Source organism: Salvelinus fontinalis, chromosome 1 (genome assembly GCF_029448725.1).
Source record: "Salvelinus fontinalis isolate EN_2023a chromosome 1, ASM2944872v1, whole genome shotgun sequence".
NCBI lineage: Eukaryota > Metazoa > Chordata > Actinopteri > Salmoniformes > Salmonidae > Salvelinus > Salvelinus fontinalis.
The window spans coordinates 61939090-61961713 of NC_074665.1; the positions used below are offsets into that span (position 1 = coordinate 61939090).

The 22624-nt window shown below is 41.7% G+C and overlaps 1 protein-coding gene across 21 annotated transcripts in view; it reads right to left on the bottom strand.

The window, feature by feature from the left end:
- Positions 1-22624, bottom strand: part of kcnma1a (potassium large conductance calcium-activated channel, subfamily M, alpha member 1a) — a 306999-nt gene that overhangs the window by 68090 nt on the left and 216285 nt on the right. For 13 of the 21 annotated variants that reach the window (XM_055928724.1, XM_055928749.1, XM_055928740.1 and 10 more), the window contains exons 9-19: positions 18710-18801; positions 12105-12215; positions 10490-10595; positions 10147-10229; positions 9990-10059; positions 9725-9880; positions 7137-7246; positions 6411-6479; positions 5574-5585; positions 1936-2022; positions 1605-1681 (exon numbers count right to left, since the gene is read on the bottom strand). In XM_055928724.1, coding sequence (XP_055784699.1) covers positions 1605-1681; positions 1936-2022; positions 5574-5585; positions 6411-6479; positions 7137-7246; positions 9725-9880; positions 9990-10059; positions 10147-10229; positions 10490-10595; positions 12105-12215; positions 18710-18801 — 973 coding nt within the window. Of the gene's footprint in view, positions 1-1595; positions 1682-1935; positions 2023-5573; positions 5586-6410; positions 6480-7136; positions 7247-9724; positions 9881-9989; positions 10060-10146; positions 10230-10489; positions 10596-12104; positions 12216-18709; positions 18802-22624 lie in introns of all 21 variants that reach the window. The other 8 variants (XM_055928776.1, XM_055928733.1, XM_055928813.1 and 5 more) reach the window with 2 other exon arrangements.

Here is a 22624-nt window from a genome sequence, read left to right on the forward strand (position 1 = left end):
AACAACAGAAACAAGACAGAACTAACAGAAGACAAACGTCCATTCTAGTAATGGAACGGTTATCTCTCTAAAAGGGGCCCTCCTGTTGGTAATAAAACAGTGATAAGATGGAGACACAGAAACCCAAAATAATCTAGAATAGAACTGTCTTGTTTCAGGTACAGTAAATCTAGTGGACCAATGCATGATTACCAATTACACTATAGGGCCAACCCAAACCGTACTGTGCTGGCATGGATACATTATGTTCACATTGTCTTTTCCAGCACGGTTACAGCAACTAGAGTGGATATGTAACCAGGCCAGCCTAGTACAGCTCGGCTTGCCTTGTCTCAGTTATACTGTAAATCAGACAATACAGGTCTTTGGTTCTCTCTACCTGACAGACTACGAGGCCTATAGTGTGAATAATTGGCATGACACAGACAAAGGGAAAGGACGTTGGAGATCATGTGTTTGGGCATAGGCTGCTTACTGTAACTGTCACTGACCTTTCTAGATGTACAGAGTATACAGTACGCTAAATTATTTAACATGCTAACATGTTGGGACAAGTGCCCATATAGGTCACTTGTCCCAACATGTAATAAGGCCCTGCCTCTGAATTAATGCTTTCAATTCAGGCTATTCAGGAAGTAAGGAAGTAAGTTCAGGAAGCTATTCCAAAAATACAACATATTATTTTCCTCAATGAGTTTACTTCCTGAATTAACTGAATTGAAATTGAATTGAACCCAACCCTGGTACACATTCTCTAATTCCCAGTCTGACCAATAGTAATATTAAGTCATATTCCAAGTCATTCACTGCTGGCAGATGTTTTTGGTGGAATGCCTGGCCCAATAAGGTGCTCTGATTCTGTATGGTTGGGCCAATAGGGAGCCTGGTTGTCTGACCCAATGACCCCTGAGTAGAGGAAAGCCATTGGCTCATTTATTCTTCCACCTGACTGAGGTCATTACCTCTGCCTGTGTCACAGAGTCACTATGGTGATCTGACAGCCTCCTCCTTCTGCTCAGCTACTCCTGTCATTCTACCTCTCGACACTCACTTACTCCATCGTTAGCATACTGATGTACAGCTCACACTCTTTCTATCTCTCTTCGCCGGTCTTCTCGCTTTTTTTCTCTCTCTGTCTTTTTCTCCCTCCAGACTTCAGTCCACCCTTCTAGTTAGTTTCATCATTATGATAAATTCTTGACATGATAGGTTTACATATTCAAAATAAAAAATAACTGAAAAAAAATCTAACAAAATGTACACAATGTTGCCTGTACTGTTCTCTTGGGTTGAGAAAATAATACCATTACACATTGACTTCAGATCATACCACAATGAAGGTTTGAAAGTTGTGATCACAGTTGATACACTCAAAAGGGACTCAAGGTAATCACTGGGGCAATTTCCATTTCCATTTTACCACTGTAAAAGGACATTACTATGAGAAACAGTAAGGGATATGACAATCTTTATTATAGCACATCCTAATCATACTTCAGAGACATTGGGGGGTAGGGGAGGGTTTTGGGATGGGAGGAGGGGGGGGGGGGGGGGCATGAGAGGGGTGAGTGGTGGTGTTGTGGACAGAGAGTAGCTGTACTCACGTCGTTTGCAGCCGCACTTTTTGATCCGTTTGGGGTCTGTGATGTCGTCGTGACAAGCTTTGCAGTAGAAAAATGCTCTGGGGGGAAACAGCAGCATAGACACTTATCATCTTGGTTTGCAACTTACACCAATTGAGTTCTACCCATTCCACCAGGTTGAGCTGTGAGCTGGCTTTTACCAGCTGGCTTTTACTTTTACCAATGATATTTCTAGGAGTTTAATGTCTAATCGCTTTGTACAGTATGGTGACTTTTTTAGCCACCAAGAGGGTGAAGATAGAAAACACAGACAAGGCCTTAAACTGAGACTGTGGCCTTTTTCTGCCATTACCTCTTTACTTCTTTGGCGTCGCTGGCGATGAAGAACCCCAGAGTTCCTTCCTGCATCTTTACGTGGTTCCCCGGGTTGATGAGGATGCTGGGTAATGGGAGAGATAGATGACATCACGCTCTGTAGGCGCTGTTACGGCCGTTAGTCACACTCACACGCTAATCACGAGGAATGGTACACACACACACACCCACCATCAACCCTCTAGCTGGAGCTACACTACTACAGCCAGAGATATAGAATGGCCTGATTGGATTGGTCAAAGGAATCACAGCTTCTGCAGTCTCCAGTTGCTTTGTTTGGAGAGTGGTATGGAATGGAAGTACTGTAAATGCTATCAGTGTGAGCTAGTAGGCCACTGTATGGAGGTGAGTATTTGTTCAAGTGTTATTGTGTCGAAAAACACCTTGCTTCTTCCATTGTTTCCATGTTCAGCCACCTTCTCTGAGGCTACTCACACAGATGGACAGAATGTGCAACAGCATGAGTTGGTTTGTACATTCTAATTATTTTATTTTTCACCATGGTTCTGATTGGCTTGGATGGGGTTTGGGGCAGGGTTAGTAGGGATGTGGGGGGGGGGGGCAGAAATAATTAAAATTGTTGTTATGGAGTGGTTTCAGTCTCAGAAGTCAGAGCCAATCAGCTATCAGAATGATGTAACGGGCGTGTTACACTACAGTTAGATACTGTTACCTGGGTTAGTACTGGACAGTGGAAGACAAGGGAATGAACAGCCCTCAGACTAAGACTACAGAGGAATAGGAATCATCTCCTATAGGCTTAAGTGTTGTTATATAGTGTATTATAGTATTGTTATAGTACTGCTACAGTACTGCTTTAGTGTATTATAGTATTGTTATAGTACTGCTACAGTACTGCTTTAGTGTATTATAGTATTGTTATAGTACTGCTACAGTACTGCTTTAGTATGTTATAGTACTGCTACAGTACTGCTTTAGTGTGTTATAGTATTGTTATAGTACTGCTACAGTACTGTTTTAGTGTGTTATAGTATTGTTATAGTACTGCTACAGTACTGTTTTAGTGTGTTATAGTATTGTCATAATACTGCTACAGTACTGCTTTAGTGTATTATAGCATTGTTATAGCACTGCTTAATGGTATTATAGAATTGTTATAGTACTGCTACAGTACTGATTTAGGGTATTTGAGCTAAGAAATGTGATATGATATACATTTTTTTCTTTACATTATGAGTGTCCATGTTGATTTATCAGGGGGAACAAATTAATAACCAAGAAGCTGAGGGAAATGGCCATGTAATGTTATCTAATGGATAAGTAATATTCATACTCAAATTCATTCTGACCCCTAACACTGTAACCCCTAACCTCACCGACCCTAAAACTGTATCCTCAAACATATGTCTACGGTAAAGAAGATAATGTAGATTTGGATGGTGTTTGTGTGTGTAGGGTGCCTGTATGGACTGGCTGTATCATTCCCCCTGAATTAGACAGACGAGCGTGGACGACACACACGCACATATGCCCAGTTCATTAATGGTTACCTGTGGGTAGGAATCATCAATGATGGGAGTGCAGACAGACTAACAAACGGAACACACAGACCGACAGTCAGGGGACGACACCCCTGGCCTCCGAGCCCAGACGAAAGGGAAATTAATAATACTTTACTTTAGAAATACTTTCCTAACTTATTTTGATAATACTTAACAAATATTTTACTTCTTATTTTATGAATACTATACTTTGCCAATAGTTTACTTTACTAAGGCTTTATTATACTTTACTAAGGCTTCATTTAACTAATGCTGTGTTTTACTAATACTTCATTGTACTTTATTAAAGTTTTATGCTTGACTGACTTGCTAATACCTGATTCTACTATATTCACCTTTTAATTTACTAATACGTTATTGTACTTTACCAACTCTTTAATTTACTAATACTTCATTTTACCAACTCTTTAATTTATTAATTATTCACTGTCATTCAATGTTCGGCCTTCATACATTAAAGGTTAGTTTTTGGTACTTTGGTAGTGTTTAGACAGATTTTAGACAATTTGTCTATACCAACATTATACTGTGTAAAAGTGCACGCAAGCTCAGAAAATAGCTGAGAGCAGCTGAAAACTACAGACTAATTTGCAAATGATTAAAAAAAATCTTTCCTCTGGGCTCTACAAACAACATACTTAAACAATAAGGGGGAGATTGGATCAATTATAAAGCTGTAATCAATAGCAACAGCAAAATAACATGATATTCTGCTAAACTTAAGTTTAGAGTTGCCCTATTGAGCTTTATGTCAGATAGAATGGCCCCAGAGTAGAAAACAGGAATCACGTTTGACATGCTGTTTTGGAAAAATACTAAATAAACTAACAAAGACACTACAAAAAAACACATTGCTGCCCAAATCTGAGATTTCACATAGTTTACACATTTCAGATCTAATAACTAAGAAATGAAACAAAATGTCATTTTCTCCAATTATGTATAGAGGCCCAAACTGTATCAAAACCTCATATTGTGAGCAACAAGGCAAGCATCCCATATGATAGAGTGTTATTACATGCAGTTACCAAACAGAGTGAGTAGGACACTTGTAAAACAGACCAGGCATAGCCACTGCAGTACAGATAAAGAGACAGGTACGTAGATGCAGACTGTTGCAGTAACTTCTGTGCAGTTGGATTGTTTTCTTAAACACCAAACTGACAGAAAGTGACCTCACTTGATAACATCTACTCAGAGACTCACAGGTATGGGGGTACATGGTGACTGACACACACACAAGCTTACGCACACACGCACGCACACGCACGCACAGAAAGCAAACAGTATCCACACACATATGACAAAACAGTAAGAAAGGGATGAAATGCAAGTATGAAGATGATTTGCAGCACCCATGGAAAACGTGGCATTGGATAAATGTTAAGTTATCCAAAGTCAATGGTCCCATGCCTTGAATAAGATATGACATGGCTTAATAAATGCTGTTGGTATCGTAAAAATCTATAAAACATGCATTTGTGTCAAACTGCAATGACATAATCAATCCATCGATTCCATAATATTGCAGAAATGTGCAAACAATCAACAATAGCCTTATCCATCATAAACCCTTCTGGGGTTCAGACATCAACAATCTGTTTCCTGACTGATACGTGAGATGACACTATCAAAACTATAATAATATGAAGTAGTGTTGTGATGATGAGCATAGCACAAAAATAAATAAACACCCAGAAGAAAATAATAATCAGTTTGGCAAAGTTCACACACAGTTACGACTGACTGAGGACACTGAAAAAGAACTGAAGTGAGAGACAAATGAAGAGACAGAAAGAAACTCAAAACAGGAGGTAAAAATGGAGGAGATGGTGTTAGCCTGGGCACGTCGACAACATCAGACAAATCAACAAGAGTTACAAACGAGTCAAATTCAACTATCCTCTCTCTGCCTGCAAAGAAGTTAGTGCATTAGGCACAAGGAACACAATCAAATATAGAGTGAGACATTGGCCCATTTTGATATAGGGTTTGGAAATGGATCCTTAGGAAACATGACCCAAAGTCAGAATCTCTAAAGTGGTGGCGATACGGTTGAACTTTGGAGGGAAAGATAAGGAAGAGGGCATACCGCTTTCGGCTTCTGCAAACAACAAGAAAACAACCTCAAATCAAACAGTTGTTATTAACATAAAAGGAGAGATGAAAAATCATATTATGAATGTGTCTCAATATGTCTCAATGTGCTGTCCTTCTACCTTCTGATGGGGAAATGAAAGTGCTTGCTGTAGCACTCTGTGAAAAAGGTGAAGACCTTCATATCACTTAGTAAACCAGAAGGTTGAAGATCTAGAAGAGCTGATCTTGTTACACATATTGCATCTGTGAAATAATTGACTTCTGCTATCAGAGAGATATGCAGTTCAGATGGCACTGAGAATGGTGGCACTATGTAGTGGAAAAAAGCCTGGCATGACCAAAAGAAATGCCTCACTATACCATGTCCAGGTGCAAGCACACTACAAAAAGTCTGAGAGAAAGTTTTAAAATAAGTGTTTTTCAAAATATATAACAAGTTAGTTAGACATTACTTCTTCTATAGTGATTTCGTAATATAGTAAAAACTAAACTAAAACGACTACTATAAACGCATTATTTGCACAAAGCCAGTTCACACTGCTGTTGGAGTTGGGGTGGGTGGGATTTAGCAATTTATGGTAAGTGAAATATAGTAAGTAGTATTTCATGTTAATAGTTAGCAAGTTAATAGTACCATAGAGCGTTAATGGTTTTCATGGTTCAACACAGAGACAACTATTTACAGATAAATCTTGAAAGACATCCTAAGATTTAAAAAGGTTCTGGGATGTTACAGACAGAGAGGTCCAGTGGTGATACACAGAACAAGAGCAGCCATGTAGTCCTGTACAACACAGAGAGAAACAGAGAGAAAAACAGAGACACAAACCTGCTCTCTCCCAGCTCCGACTTGTTCTCGATGGCGATAAGCAACAGCTTCAGCTTCACGTAGCACAGCCTGACACAGACAGACACACAGACACACACAGAGGATTGTAAGGGAAGGGTATGCCTCTTCAAGGTTCTACATTATAAAGCTACTATTTCAACATTACCAATAGTTTCAAATTAAAATGTTACTTTTCTTTTATATTAATTTACTCTTAATGTCATTGTCCTCCTCTATCTACCAACTATTCTTCAGCAGTTGTAGCAGTACCAGGGACAGAACAGTGGTTGTAGCAGTACCAGGGACAGAACAGTGGTTGTATCAGTACCAGGGACAGAACAGTGGTTGTAGCAGTACCAGGGACAGAACAGTGGTTGTAGCAGTACCAGGGACAGAACAGTGGTTGTAGCAGTACCAGGGACAGAACAGTGGTTGTAGCAGTACCAGGGACAGAACAGTGGCTGTAGCAGTACCAGGGACAGAACAGTGATTGTAGCAGTACCAGGGACAGAACAGTGGTTGTATCAGTACCAGGGACAGAACAGTGGTTGTAGCAGTACCAGGGACAGAACAGTGATTGTAGCAGTACCAGGGACAGAACAGTGGTTGTAGCAGTACCAGGGACAGAACAGTGGTTGTAGCAGTACCAGGGACAGAATAGTGGTTGAAGCAGAGAGTTACCCATACCGGCCCAAGGACTAGATCACTGTGGTGTGTCATACTTACTCACAGACTGCTGGGAAGGAGAGCCCCACAAAGGCACTGGACAGATACTCTGTGTACATCTCATTAGCTACCCCTTCTAAATAGTACTTCTGCCACGTATCCTCTTCAATCTGAGAAGCAACAAGCACAACATACATATATAAATACGTAAAGATACATATAAATACATATATAAATACGTAAAGATACATATAAATACATATACAAATGGAAAATGTGTATAGTTGTAACTTGAGCACAGTTATAAGCCCCTTATAAGCCCTTTATAAGCCCATCCTCATTAGCAGTCTCTTAGTGATGGAGAAGACACTTTGATGAACTGCAGACACACTCAGATCCTTAGACCCATTATGAAACGGTCTCCATGTCTCTTTATCATAACTCCACCCCATCCTGACTGCTATACAGGCTTTAATATGGGACTCAGAACACACTTCCTCTATAACTAACACACACACACGCCTCGCCTGTTTGAGGTAAGAGCAATTGGTCAGGCATCTTTAGGGGAACACTAATCGAGGGGATCCTGCGGAGATGGCATCCATTATATTGTGTGTGTGTGTGTGTGCATATGTGTGTATTTTTGGGTCTCTCATTAGCACCTTTCACTAACTTTCTGGTTCTCTTCCTGTTTCAATCACCTGTGACGACAAATTGCCATGACGACGGACTATTATCACCCTGGTAACAAAACAAGGCCTGATGAACTTCATCCAGATCTGACCAGACATCCCTCCTTTCCCATTCACACACAGGCTCATTACAGATGTCTGCAGATGAATGTGTCAGAACTGACCTATTTCTCCATGATGTGTACCAAAAGGCACCCTATTCCCTATATAGCGCTATGGGCCCTGGTCAAAAGTAGTGCACTAAATTGTGAATAGGGTGCGATTTGGAACACATACTCTGTAATTACCTAGTAAGAGTTGTGCTGAGAAAAGCTGTCGGACACATCACTCTTCACCTCGTTAAGAAGCCTCACAATAACCGGTCCTCAAGTGCAACCCGCCATGCACTATAAGCATTCCGTTTCTAGCGTTGTGCCTTTAGGTTCATATGTTTATGGAGGTCTCTAAGTCTAAGGCATGCTGACAGAATCAGAAGAGGCCACCTCTATTACAGAACTATTTTAATTACTCCTGTCCTCTCTCAACCGCACAATGGTGCCATTCAAAATGTTAGCATTTATGATAGATTTCAAATAAGTTAATGTTCTTAGGTCATTCATTTTGACATCGACTTTCTGTTGCCAACTATTTTAATAATATAGAGTATTCCGTGTGTATTCATCCTGCTATTAAACCAGAGATGGTATGGTTTGAATTAAGCGTTTTAGTTGACTGTTTTTGTTGAAAAGCTACCAACTTTGAGGGAAGCAAAGGCGTGCTGACTTGGTGACAGTATATCATGTACAAGTTGTTTCACTAGGCTTGGCCTAGCATGAGTTCTGACTGACTAGGGCTGTACTGCTTCACAACTCATCAAATAATGGTAACAATAATACTGTAGGTCTTCATTTCTTCCTCTCATGTGAAGTGATTCCTCCCTTCTTTGTCAGATGTTCATGCAGGCTACATCATATCCACTAAGCTGCCATAGACGATGAGGGATGAGTTTCCTGAAAGCTTTGCAGCTGTCATATGGTAGATGATGAAAGCCGAACGTTTTAAATCCCTCTTTAACGAGGGCAATGCCTTTTCATTCACAGCTTAGATCCCCGTTTATGTTTTAGCGTCGATAGTCCATCTTTTCTACATTTCTTAGTCTATGTTTTCATACAGGAAATATGGCCAGCAGATGTTTCTTCTCCATCCTGACCTCGTCAGCCCGCTCATTATAAACTTCTCCATCATCTTTACGACAAGAAGACCAGCTCTTTCATATAGAGGAGCACCTCTGCAATGCTGAGTGCCAAGGATCCTACAGATTATATACGATAAACCAGACTGACTGAAAGACCGTTACGATTCTGAATGATAACACTCCCTCAGAGATGTCTCACTCAGCAGACCAGAGCTCAGTCCTCCCATGGAATCACTTACAGTATCTATCCTGTAGTACTACAGTAAATACCAAAGTAAAACAACATTGAACAGGTTGTGTTGATGTTACCTAACTGACATTCTGTAAATGTTACCTAAATGAAAGAGATCATTGTGAAAAGGTTGTGTTAATGTTACCTTACTGTTATTGTGTCAATGTTACCTCTTATGACAGACCTCATTGTGAAAAGGTTGTGTTAGGGCTAGATTCAATCCCATCACCACTTTTCGGCTATTTTAAAGGCAACGTTTACTAGTTTGCGGAGACCGCATTCACCTTAAACACTGCATGCTCAAACGGAAATTACCCTTAAATGTCAATCATGCTATAACGTGGATCTTCTGCGGACCAGATTGAATCTAGGCCTTAATGTTACCTTACTGTTATTGTGTCAACGTTATCTCGATGACAGACATTGTGAAAAGGTTGCGTTAATGTTACCGTACTGACATTGCGTCAAATAATGTTACCCTTACTGACATTGTTAGGTTGATGAAAGAGATAATTGTGAAAATGTCATGTTAATGTTGTATCAACGTTACCTCGATGAAAGACCTCATGGAGAAGAGATTGGCCAGCATGGTGGAGAGGCCCTGGGCCAGACAGCTCTGAGCTATGAAGCCAGCCTTCAGCTCTGCTAGACAGATCGCATCATCACCCTCCTTCCAGTTCCAGCTAGGAATGTTGAGCAGGTGAGCCTACACACACACACACACATATTACACATCTCCCTTCTCCAAAGACGTTTGAACCATTATCATTATGTTTATCATTGCAGGAAGCGTAGGAGTGATGTGCTGACCCTACCTTGTTATGGTATTGTAACATTTGAGTGATAATTCGTATCTTGGGGGAATAGTTCTTGATAGAGATGACCCTACAAATTCAAAAAAATATATTGAACACATACTGTAAACAGTCCTCTCTCCAGATTTTTTATCATCATTATCATCATCATCATTACCTCATGATGTTAGAGGCATCTTCAGCATCGGGATCTGGACAGTATTTATTAGCCAGAATCAGACAGGCGTCTGCTGACTCAATCTATACAGAGAACGATAAAGAGTTAGAGAATACACAGCAGAAACCCTCTCACCTTCAAATATTCATATTTCAACCCAAGATTGATCTTCGTCAGGTCAAAGCAAAGGTCCAACTTTGATTGAAACGTTGTCACTCTTAGATGGTGGGATCAGGAGCATTGGCCTTTTTAGTATTTTCTTGTTTTCACGCACAGCCTTTCACCCTGTAACTACAGTACGGTGTAATACGATTTATAACAGCAGTACATGCTAGTACAGTACCTTCACTCGGGCCAGATCGTGAGGGTTGAGAACAGATCCCTGGTAGAACTCCACTTGGGTAAAGTGGCGTTTGAACAAGGCTTCCAGCTCAAGATTAGGGGAAATACTACAGGAACAGAGAGTGAGAGAGTGAAAGAGAAAGAGAGTGCAAGGACATATACATGTTGGAATTAGAAGTATTTAATTAATGAAGCAGAAACTCTTTCCGAGTGACTCACAAGCAGTGTACTCAATCAAGGGGTTGGATCTCATAAAAAAAGACATGACCAGAAGTATGTGGACACCTGCTAGTCAAACATCTCATTCCAAAATCATGGGCATTAATATGGAGTTGGATCCCCCTTCATTGTTATAACAGCCTCCACTCTTCTGGGAAGGCTTTCCACAGGATATTGGAACATTGGTGCGGGGACTTGCTTCCATTCAACCACAAGAGCATTAGTGAGGTCGGGCACTGATGTTGTGTGATTAGGCCTGGCTTGCAGTCGGCGTTCCAATTCATCCCAAAGGCCAATCAAGTTTTTCCACACCGATCTCGACAAACCATTTCTGTATTGACCTCGCTTTGTGCACAGGGGCATTGTCATGCAAACAGGAAAGGGCCTTCCCCAAACTGTTGCCACAAAGTTGGAAGCACAGAATCATCTAGAATGTCAGTGTATGCTGTAGCGTTAAGATTTCCCTGCACTGTAACTAAGCGACCTAGCCCGAACCATGACAAAGAGCCCCAGACCATTATTACTCCACCAAACTTTACAGTTGGCACTATGCAACCGTGCAGGTAGCGTTCTCCTGGCATCCACCAAACCCAGATTCGTCCATCGGATAACCAGATGGTGAAGTGTGATTCATCACACATCGGCGAGCTTTACGCCACTCCAGCGAGCTTTACACCACTCTAGCCGACGCTTGGCATTGCGCATGGTGATCTTAGGCTTGTGTGCGGCTGCTCGGACATGGAAACCCATTTCATGAAGTTCCCGTCGAACAGTTATTGTGCTGACTTTGCTGCCAGAGGCAGTTTGTAAACCGTAGTGAGTGTTGCAACCGAGGACAGATGATTTTTACATGCTTCGCGCTTCTGCACTCAGCAGTCCTGTTCTGTGAGCTTGTGTGGTCTACCACTTTGCAGCTGAACCGTTGTTGCCTTAGTCGTTTCCACTTCACAATATCAGCACTTTCAGCTGATCGGGGAAGCTCTAACAGGGCAGAAATTTGACGAACTGACTTGTTGGAAAGGTGGCATCCTATGACGGTGCCACGTTGAAAGTCACTGAGCTCTTTAGTACGAGCCATTCTACTGCCAATGTTTGTCTATGGAGATTGCATGGCTGTGTGTTCGATTTTATACACCTAACAGCAACGGTTGTGGCTGAATTATCCGAATCCACTAATTTGAAGGGGTGTCCACATAGTTTTGTATATCTGGTGTAGATATTTTATGCATACTTTAGAAATACATTAGACCCCACATTTTTTATATTTTTTTTAATGGGGGGGATCATGAGAGAAAGAATAGAGAAAAATACATTTTCCTATGCTTTATGTTTATATTATTTCATGTTTAACTATGCTATGTAATGGTTTAAAGTCAGGGACTGAAACATGTACTTACTTATGGAGAAAAACAATTTCTACATTGACATCATCCCTGTCCTTGTGTAGGAAGTCTTTGAGGAAGTTGGAGACACTTTCGAGCGTTATATGACCACAGACCACAATGTGCCTGGAGAAAGGGGGGGGTGAAATCAACTTGAGCAAGGCAACATAAATCACAACTAACACAGGACTGCCTCGAATAGAACACACACATCATACCAAAGCACTCTCAACTCTAATTCCCAATAAAAAACTATTTGTGTCAGAAAAATGTATTCAAAAAAGTAGACATGACTTTTGGTGGTGTTGTTTTTTCAGTAAAAGAAAACAAATCCCCACCAGAGTGAAAACGTAGTTTCCCCTCCTTGTATGGAAAAATCCAAAATGACGTGTGCAACCAAACCCTGAACTTTGAACCACTTTAAGGAGACCTAAAATATAATCCTACAGTACACATTCTGGTTTAGATTGTCATCCGTCCCTCTGAGAGCCGAATACATGTTGACAAACACATGTACATGAATACACGCACGCTTTCATACAATGCATTACTAAAAGCCTTCTAAAGTGGTTTCTTGGTCTGCGGCTGACAGGACCTCTAAACAGAACTTGAGGCTGGTTGACGTGTGGATGGCAGGATAGTGTGTTTAAGTGAAGTAGAGTTCTATGTCAGACATAGAGCACTGCTGACTTCGGGAGGAAGATGGATTTAGACTAATAGGGGATAGATCGGACTGGGGTCATGACTGGGGTCGTGACCTTGTTTGTCCCATGGTTCCACTCTGTGCTCCAGTGTCAGATGGTGATGATCCACTCCAGAGAGAGAGGCTCTCAGATAGAGGGGTTCACAGTAATACTCACATAGGATCTTCCCTCATACCAGAGTAGATTTGAGTCAGTTTGAACACAAATCTCTGTAACATATCAAGCCTGTTCAGGTTACTCAAAATATGTATTATTTAGTTCTGTTCTCCAGCACAAAGCAAAGATTTTGCAAGCTGCCTAGGGCTGGATTTCCCAATGCCTCCATAGTTAAAGTAGTATGTTGATACACTACATAATCAAACTAATCCACAGGATTAAAGACAGTTTGAATCGTTCAGCTTTACCAAAGGTCTCATTTGTACTGCGGTAGGAAAAACCAACTCAACATCGTCGAGCCAATGTCCGACGTCACACCTCAAATAAAGAGAAACCCAAACATGCTTTTGTTGAGTCCAGCTTCTTGTCATCAAGGGGATTAAATTGGACACAGAGACGACGAGCTACCCTAATTGCCCTAAAAAGACCTGTAAGAAAATCTGTGTAATTACAATGTCTCTATTCAAGAGATGCCAGATGACAATTCGCTTCTGCAGCTCTGTCCCTGTATGCGATTGGTGGAGCAGTTAGACTGTCTGTGCATTGGGTTACAGACTCAGAATTGTGGTCTGGCCTGATCACTATACAAGACCTAACTCATCAGGCTCGATCTGTTCTAACGGAAACAAACAGTGATCAAACCCATGCTCTCATTCTGGGAGAAGATGAGACCAGTGGATGATACATGAACTCCTGTTGTATATGAAAGACTCGACTGTAAGAGTGTGAGTGAATTCTCTCAGCTGTGTGAATATGAACGGTAAGGAAGTCAATATGAGTTCCAGTCCAGATCAGTGTGTCCAAAGTGGCATTGAAACACATTGAAAAGGTCTAAAGCAGACTGATGCATAGTTAAGTGGACTGAAGCAGACTGAGGCTGTGGCAGACTGATGCAGGCTGAAGCAGATTGAGGTGGACATGGCCAGAGGAAAGGAGTAGACATGATCTGGTGGACACCTGGTAGACATGGTGACAACACATGGCCTGGTAGCCATTGAACACAATGATTTTCACAGATCTGGCCTTCATTCCATGAAGCGTTTAGAAGAGCAGCGGTGATTGCATGGTGGGGCCTGGACTAACTACTCAGCGATGTGATGAGGCTGTGAGTTCTCTGGTGAGATCAGATGATGAGCAGAGGTCTCAGTGAGATGCCAAAAGCCATTGGCAGAAGATGATGTGTCCCATTCAGGGGGACAAAAACATCAGTCATGTTTTCCTACTCCCAATGTCCTGAAGTCATCTTCAGAGGCTGAGTACAGTATATGGGATTTGCGCATTGTAGTAAATGGCTTTATTGTGGCTCCGCATTAAGACAGGCACTCACACACTCTCACTCACACACACGCACGCACACACACACACACACACACACACACACCGAAGTTCATCTCAGACATCTCGTATCCATGTACACTACCGTTCAGAAATGTGGAGTCACTTAGAAATGTCCTTGTTTTTTTTGGTCCATTAAAATAACATCAAATTGATCAGAAATACAGTGTAGACATTGTTAATGTTGTAAATGACTATTGTAGCTGGAAACGGCTGATTTTTAATGGAATATCTACCTAGGCTTACAGAGGCCCATTATCAGCAACCATCACTCCTGTGTTCCAATGGCACATTGTGTTAGCTAATCCAAGTTCATCATTTTAAAAGGCTAATTGATCATTAGAAAAACCTTTTGCAATTATGTTGGCACAGCTGAAAACTGTTGTCCTGATTAAAGAAGCAATAAAACTGGCCTTCTTTAGACTAGTTGAGTATCTTGAGCATCAGCATCAGTCTATTCTTGTTCTGAGAAACAAAGTCTATTCCATGTGAGAAATTGCCAAGAAACTGAAGATCTTGTACAACGCTGCGTACTACTCCCTTCACAGAACAGCGCAAACTGGCTCTAACCAGAATAGAAAGGGGAGTGGGAGGCCCCGGTGCACAATTGAGCAAGAAGACAAGTACATAAGAGTTTCTAGTTTGAGAAACAGACGCCTCACAAGTCCTCAACTGGCAGCTTCATTAAATAGTACCCGCAAAACACCGGTCTCAACGTCAACAGTGAAGAGGCGACTCTGGGATGCTGGCCTTCTAGGCAGAGTTGCAAAGAATAGCCATACAGTATCTCAGACTGGCCAATAAAAATAAAAGATTAAGATGGGCAAAAAAACACAGACACTAGACAGAGGATCTCTGCCTAGAAGGCCAGCTACAATAGTAATTTACAACATTAACAATGTCTACACCGTATTTCTGATCAATTTGATGTTATTTTAAATGGACAAAAAAATGTTTTTCCTTCAAAAACAAGTGCCCGCAAACTTTTGAACGGTAGTGTACATATGATTTTTAAAGTGGAACCATTGTTGTGAGTATATACGCTTCAGTTGACTTCATTGCAGGATGGACAGACTACTGATAATTTTGCCTATTGGTGTGCCAGGGCTAGCATTATAAACAACAGCACAGTATCCAAGCCAAGGAAGGTATTTGGCTATATATTTAAGGAGTAGTAAGGATACAATTCAAAATCTATTAATTGGTTTGAAAAAAATATAAAACTTCCTTTAGGCTTATTCGACCGTGGACTTCTCAATGAAATATCAAACTCAAAAACTAAAGTTGTGTGTACAATCACGGTGGCACAGAACATATGAGAAAATATCACACACAAATACCAAGCGCCACAATAGAAGGTGCACAGCATCACACGAAAATGCAAAAGGGAAGTCCGAGAACATGCATTACAGACCATGCAGGATTTCAACCTAACAAACCATATCATCAGAAACACATCAAATACTTCACCACAGCAAACAGACAGCTCAAACACCAGCAACAGAGGCCACACCATTGATATCGCTCTGATCCTTTGGCTGATACTGTAGGATGCAGAAATAAAGGCAACAAAACAACATATCTCTTGTGTTTTTCATTCAACAGCGGCCTATATCTCTGTAACTAGTGAAACACGGTGTAGCATAAAAAATACATTCTGCCACAGAAACAAGGAAGATATATTTGAATGCTATCTAACCTGAATAGTGGAGATCTTATTCATACTCTAATGTTACTCATGTAGTTTATTCATGTAGTTTATTTATGTTCAGTGTCACATTAAATATGGTATTTATTTATGTTAATACAATGTGCATTAAATTCCCTAATGCGTCCTGTACATATTATATAATATGTTTATCTGGGATGAGAGTCTCCAGGTCTCCACACCTCAGGCTGCAAGCCCTCACAGGCCCACAGAGAACTAACACATTCAGAGTACTGCAGGGTTCAGCCAGGTTTTAGCCCAGTTTCCATACCAGTCCCTCTGTTTCAGTGGGGGCTAATGGAAACCACAGAGCCCTAATAAGAACCACAAGGCCGTGAGTGCAGTGAGTCGAGAGCCAACAGAACGCTCGTCTTTATGACATCAGTGTAGGCGACGTTGGATCTGTCACTACGCTGACTGGTGTGTGTGTGTGTGTGTGTGTGTGTGTGTGTGTGTGTGTGTGTGTGTGTGTGTGTGTGTGTGTGTGTGTGTGTGTGTGTGTGTGTGTGTGTGTGTGTCATGAAACTGTATTCTATGTCTACAGATAAACCACTTGAAGATGTATAATATTAACTGGAAGTTGGACATCTTCCTAACCCACAGTTTCGTGAACTTAAGATGTTTAGATTTTTCCTTGCCCAAAAAGTATACTCTCCATACCACATGTACAGTACAGCCAGGGAAAGGGATGAGGGGGAGGGAGAGAGATAGCAAGAAATGGCGAGAGAGGGAGAGAGAGAGGTACAGTAAAGAGGGAAAGTGGGAGAGTGTGTGAAAGGGGGAGTGAGGGAGAGGGAAAGGTGGCGAGAGGGGGAGTAGGCAGCTTTGACAAACCCTTCTCTCAACACCCTGTCAGTGAATGGAGACGCAGGGCGCCAGCCAAACATAACATCTCGTTAATCTCACTGACGGGAAACGGGGTAGAGAGAGAGAGATCAAGGGGGATAAAGAAGAGAATGAGGGAGAGTAGGATAAAGAGAATGAAGAGAAAGCGGGAGAGGAAGAAAATAGTAAGGTAGAACATATAAAGACGGTGGGAGAAAGAGAGAGGCAGGAAGTCTCTTCATTCTGCTGAGCTAAACTATTAGGAGCAGTGGGGTTAGTCTGGGTCTAACTAAGAGGTTAGTCTGTGTGATGTGCTGTTGAGTCAGTAAGGTTTGAGCCACAGAACCAGGGACTCAGCCACACTGTACATACACACACAACACAACAACCTGTGTTCTGAACGTCCACATACATACACACACACCACCGCACACAACACCACAACCTCTTGCCCACACAACTACAGCCACACAAACCAAACAATGGGACACCACAGAACCAAGCGGGCAAAGCAAGCCAAGAGCAATCGAGAGCCTCCAATGAGAGCGAGGCATCCAGCATTCAGGGTGTGGGAGCTGACTGAAGATCATGGCCAGAGTCATGTCGAGCAGAGATGATGCGAGTGAGTGGTTAATAAGAGTCATGTCACACAGTGATGATGCGATGGGGCTGGTGGTGACAAGACAGGAAGTTGAGCTTTTTGTCAGGTTTGTCATGGGAACCATAAAGCGTGAAAAAGCCAACTGAGCTGAGCTCAGGTCACAGAGAGCATGCAGATAAATGATGCAAAAAAATGTATATATAAAAAATATAAAAAAACAGGTCTTAATCGAAGTAACTCAAGCAAAATGAAAACAAGAAACGAAATCATATCCTGCAAGGTCATTGAGATTGATGATGCTACTAAAAGACCACCAATAATAATGCAGTTGAGGATTAATGTATTTTTCTATTTTCTTGTGAAGCAGAAACGTGTACTTTTTAGAGCTGATAGTAGGGGTTTCATGACTAGTTATTTTATAATGATGTATCATCCTGATCCTGATTCTTCCTTAGTGAGAGCACAATTGAAGGAGGAATGTCATTGGACGGTCTCAGAATTAATAAGTAGGACAACACATAACAGTACTGTACATAATGAGGAATAAATCATCACATATTAATAGCATATGTCTATAATGTAGTCATGAAAGCTCTAGTTTTCAAATGAAATTAAAATGCAGCACATAGGATGTATCAAATAAAAAATTAAAAACAAAAGCACAAGGATGGACTTCAGGTAATCACTGAGTGAGGGACAGAGTGAGAAAGAGAGAGTGATCGAGAGAGAGAACAAGAGAGAGAGAGCGAGAGAAGAAAGACAGGGAGAGAGAAAGAGAGCAAGAGATCGAGAGAGAGGGAACAGGAGAGAGCGCAAGAGAGACAGCGAGAGACAGTGAAAGAGACAGCAAAAGAAAGAGAGCGAGAGCGAAAAAGCGAGAGAAGAAAGACAGGGAGAGAAGAAAGACATGGAGAGAAGACAGGGAGAGAGAGAGAAAAATAGAGAGTAAAGGGACATGGACATGTGTGTCCTTATGGCCAAGGTCTCCAGTCACGCAGTGTGACTTTAAAGTAATGGTAACTTGGTAAATCAACCCCCATATCACTCTTAACCTGAGGGGGAGCACTTGTGTCACACAACCACACCTTGACTGGATTTGGACTTACTTTCTGCCTCGTGTTGAGTTATAACTCCCTCCGTATTTCTTCCGATTAAGGATGAGAGCAGCAATTTCTGGCACGTAGCGAGCAAACATGGCCTACATGCATGAAACAGAAAAAAGAAAAGGGCATGCAGAAAGGGTTCTACCGCGTACAAGGAAAGACAGCAGAACCTTCCGGAAAATACTTACTTTCTCCCATTAACCGCACTATAGGAACCACCATATTTCTTGCGGTTTCCTATTAACTCTATGATTTCAGGGACGTAGCTGGCAAACATGGCCTAAGGAGAAGATGGGAGACAGAAGAAGAGACTAAAAAAAGAGACTACGCCATAGAGGAGGTGGAGAGGGAGTCGGCTAGCGGGCCCTTGAATCCAAACAGATTTCTGGCGGCGGCGGGGGGGGGAGGAGGGGGGTGTTTTTCTTAAGATATCAAGCTGGGGGGATGATAGTGTCCAAAAGTTTATCTCGTAGTTCTCACTTAGCACTGATACTTTAAATAAGAGAACAAACTAAGAGATAGTGAGATGCGTTGCCCAATCAAAGTTTTTTTTTTATATTTTGGGGGTAAAAATAGGAAAGAAAACATTTTAATTAAGAAAACCCCAGTTTTTAAGGGTCATGGGTTTTGGGAAGAAAAAATGTAAAGCCGTTATACTGCCACAGCCGTCCAACAACGGTTGATCTGTGATAGGATCTAAAACATCTGGAAGTAGCAAAGAGAAGAGGGGGAAAAAACCCTATGTGCCATGTTTTGTCCAACAAACACCAATGATGTGGCAGGTTGATTTGAGCAGGCCGGCCTGATGGTCCACAGCTGCAAAACACATTAAGACTCATTTGGAGGGCAGTGGGAATGAGCTGGATGCATTTTGCAAAGTTGCAGCCTCCTGTCCTGTCCGGAGGTACTTCTCTCTTAACTGCCTATGTCAACAGCAATATCCCACTAGCACTGTTTAGCCATTTTTGATAACTCTTTAGCTGCTGAGCTTTTTACTAGCCATTTATCTACCCACTAACTGTTTAGTTATTCACAAAGTGTTGTTTGTAAACCGTTTAGCGAACTGTCTAGATTGTTGCTATCCATTTAACTACCCACTACCTTTTGAGTTGCTTGCTAACCGTTAGCTATCCACCAACCTTTGAGAAGTTTGCTAACCTTATAGCTATTCACAAACTGTTGAGCTGTTGCTTACTGTTTAGCTGTCCACTAACTATTGAGCTGTTTGCTAACCGTTTAGCTATCTACTATCTGTTGAGCTATGTGCTAACTGTTCAGCTATCCATGATCTATTGAGCTATTCTGTAACCGTTTTGAGCCATTAACTAACCGTATAACGTTAACTAGCTATTCACCAACTGTCAAGCTTTTGCTTAATGTTTAGCTATCCACTAACTGTTGAGCTGCTTGCTAACTGTTTAGCTATCTACTAACTGTTCAGGTCTTTGCTAACTGTTTAGCTATCTACTATCTGTTGAGATTTTTGCTAACAGTTTTTATGTTGACATTTTAGTAATTTAGCAGACGCTCTTATCCAAAGCGACTTACAGTAGTGAGAGCCTACATTTCCATACTGGACCCCCTTGAACCCACAACACTGGCATTGCAAGCGCAACGCACTACCAACTGAGCTACACTCTACCAATTGAACTATTCAGCTAACCATGAACTATTGAGCTATTTCGTTACTGTTTTATCCATTAACCTTTTACTAAGCCAATATAGTCACGAAACCCAAATCCAGGGGAAATAATGTGTTACGATGTGAGGTTGATGTGAGCGCAGCTTTGAGTTTGATCTGGGTTTACAGCATCACCACAATGGAGTCATTTAATGGCACTCCTGATAGGAAACAGACCTACTGCTGCCAGACCTAAACAGCCTCCAGACGCTATGACGACCACACAGCACACTCTCAAACAGCTGGGGGTCATCTTCTATTGGATCATATGAGATGGATCGAGTTACAGGCTAACAGTCTAAACTAACATAAATCTGTTTAGCTGCAGTGAGCCCCTTTTCCTCTAGGGGGTGCTGTTCTGAATGGGGTTAAATGTCAGAGTGTGAAGAGCTGCGATCGCTATGGTATCACTCAGGCTGGCCTAGGCCTGGTCTTCCTGCCACTGTGTTTGTTGGAATAGTGGGGAGGGACACAAGAGGAAGGGGGTAGTCCTGAAACAACAGACTGCTTTAAGAAGCAAAAACAGCATTATCAATCTGCTAGTAGCACATTATCTTATAATTCTACTCTTCAGACAAACACAACCCACAAGCTATAGGGAGGGGAGCAAGACATGAGTGACTATTGTCAAGTGCAAATATACAGTAGGCTACTACATGAGGCATCACTGCAATAATACTAATAGACAAATAGCATCAGTAGTAACCTAAGCAGGTACTTTCGGAAAGTATTCAGACCCCTTGAATTTTTCCACATTTTGTTACATTACAGCCTTATTTTAAAATTGATTAAATTTTACACACAATACCCCATAATGACAAAGCAAGAACAGTTTTTTAGAAATGTTTGTAATTGTATTAAAAATAAAAACAGAAATACCGTATTTATATAACTATTCAGATCCTTTGGTATGAGACTCGAAATTAAGCTCAGGTGCATCCTGTTTCCATGGATCATCCTTGAGATGTTTCTACAACTTGATTGGAGTCCACCTGTGGTAAATTCAATTGATTGGATGTGATTTGGAAAGGCACACACCTGTCTACAGTATGTAAGGTCCCACAGTTGACAGTGCATGTCAGAGCAAAAACCAAGCCATGAGGTCGAAGGAATTGTCCGTAGAGCTCAGAGACAGGATTGTGTCGAGGCACAGATCTGGGGAAGTGTACCAAAAAATGTCTGCAGCATTGAAGGTCCCCAAGAACACAGTGGTCTCCATCATTCTTAAATGGAAGAAATTTGGAACCACCAAGACTCTTCCTAGAGCTGGCCGCCCGGCCAAACTGAGCAATCGGGGGAAAAGGGCCTTGGTCAGGGAGGTGACCAAGAACCCAATGGTCACTGACAGAGCTCCAGAGCTCCTCTGTGGAGATGGAGAACCTTCCAGAAGGACAACCATCTCTGCAGCGCTCCACCAATCAGGCCTTTATGGTAGAGTGGCCAGACTGAAGACACTCTTCAGTAAAAGGCACATGACAGCCTGCTTGGAGTTTGCCAAAAGGCACCTAAAGACTCTCAGACCATGAGAAACAAGACGCTCTGGTCTGATGAAACCAAGATTGAAATATTTGGTCTGAATGCCAAGCGTCACGTCTGGAGGAAACCTGGCACCATCCCTACGGTGAAGCATGGTGGTGGCAGCATCATGCTGTGGGGATGTTTTTCAGTGGCAGGGACTGGGAGTCTAGTCAGGATCGAGGGAAAATGAACGGAGCAAAGTACAGAGAGTACCTTGATGAAAACCTGCTCCAGAGCACTCAGGACCTCAGCCTGGGGGTTAAGGTTCACCTTCCAACAGGACAACGACCCTAAGCACACAGCCAAGACAATGCAGGAGTGGCTTCGGGACAAGTCTCAGAGTGTCCTTGAGTGGCCCAGCCAGAGCCCGGACTTGAACCCGATCGAACATCTCTGGAGAGACCTGAAAATAGCTGTGCAGCAACGCTCCCCATCCAACCTGACAGAACTTGAGAGGATCTGCACAGAAGAATGGGAGAATCTCCCCAAATACAAGTGTGCCAAGCTTGTAGTATCATACCCAAGAAGACTCGAGGCAGTAATCGTTGCCAAAGGTGCTTCAACAAAGTACTGAGTAAAGGGTCGGAATACTTGTGATATTTCAGTTTTGTATTTATTTATAAATTTGCCCATATTTATAAAAACCTGTTTTTGCTTTGTCATTATGGGGTATTGTGTGTAGATTGATTGAATGTTTAAAACATAGAATATACTTGCAGTGAAGCCGCTCAACAACTACATCACATTAATCATCTAACAGACTCCCATCCAGAGCGACACACAGAAGCAACCAGGGAAAAATATTTTTTAAATCCATTTTAGAATAAGCCTGTAACGTAACAAAACGTGGAAAAAGTCAAGAGGTCTGCGTACTTTCCGAATGCACTTTATACTGTACATATAA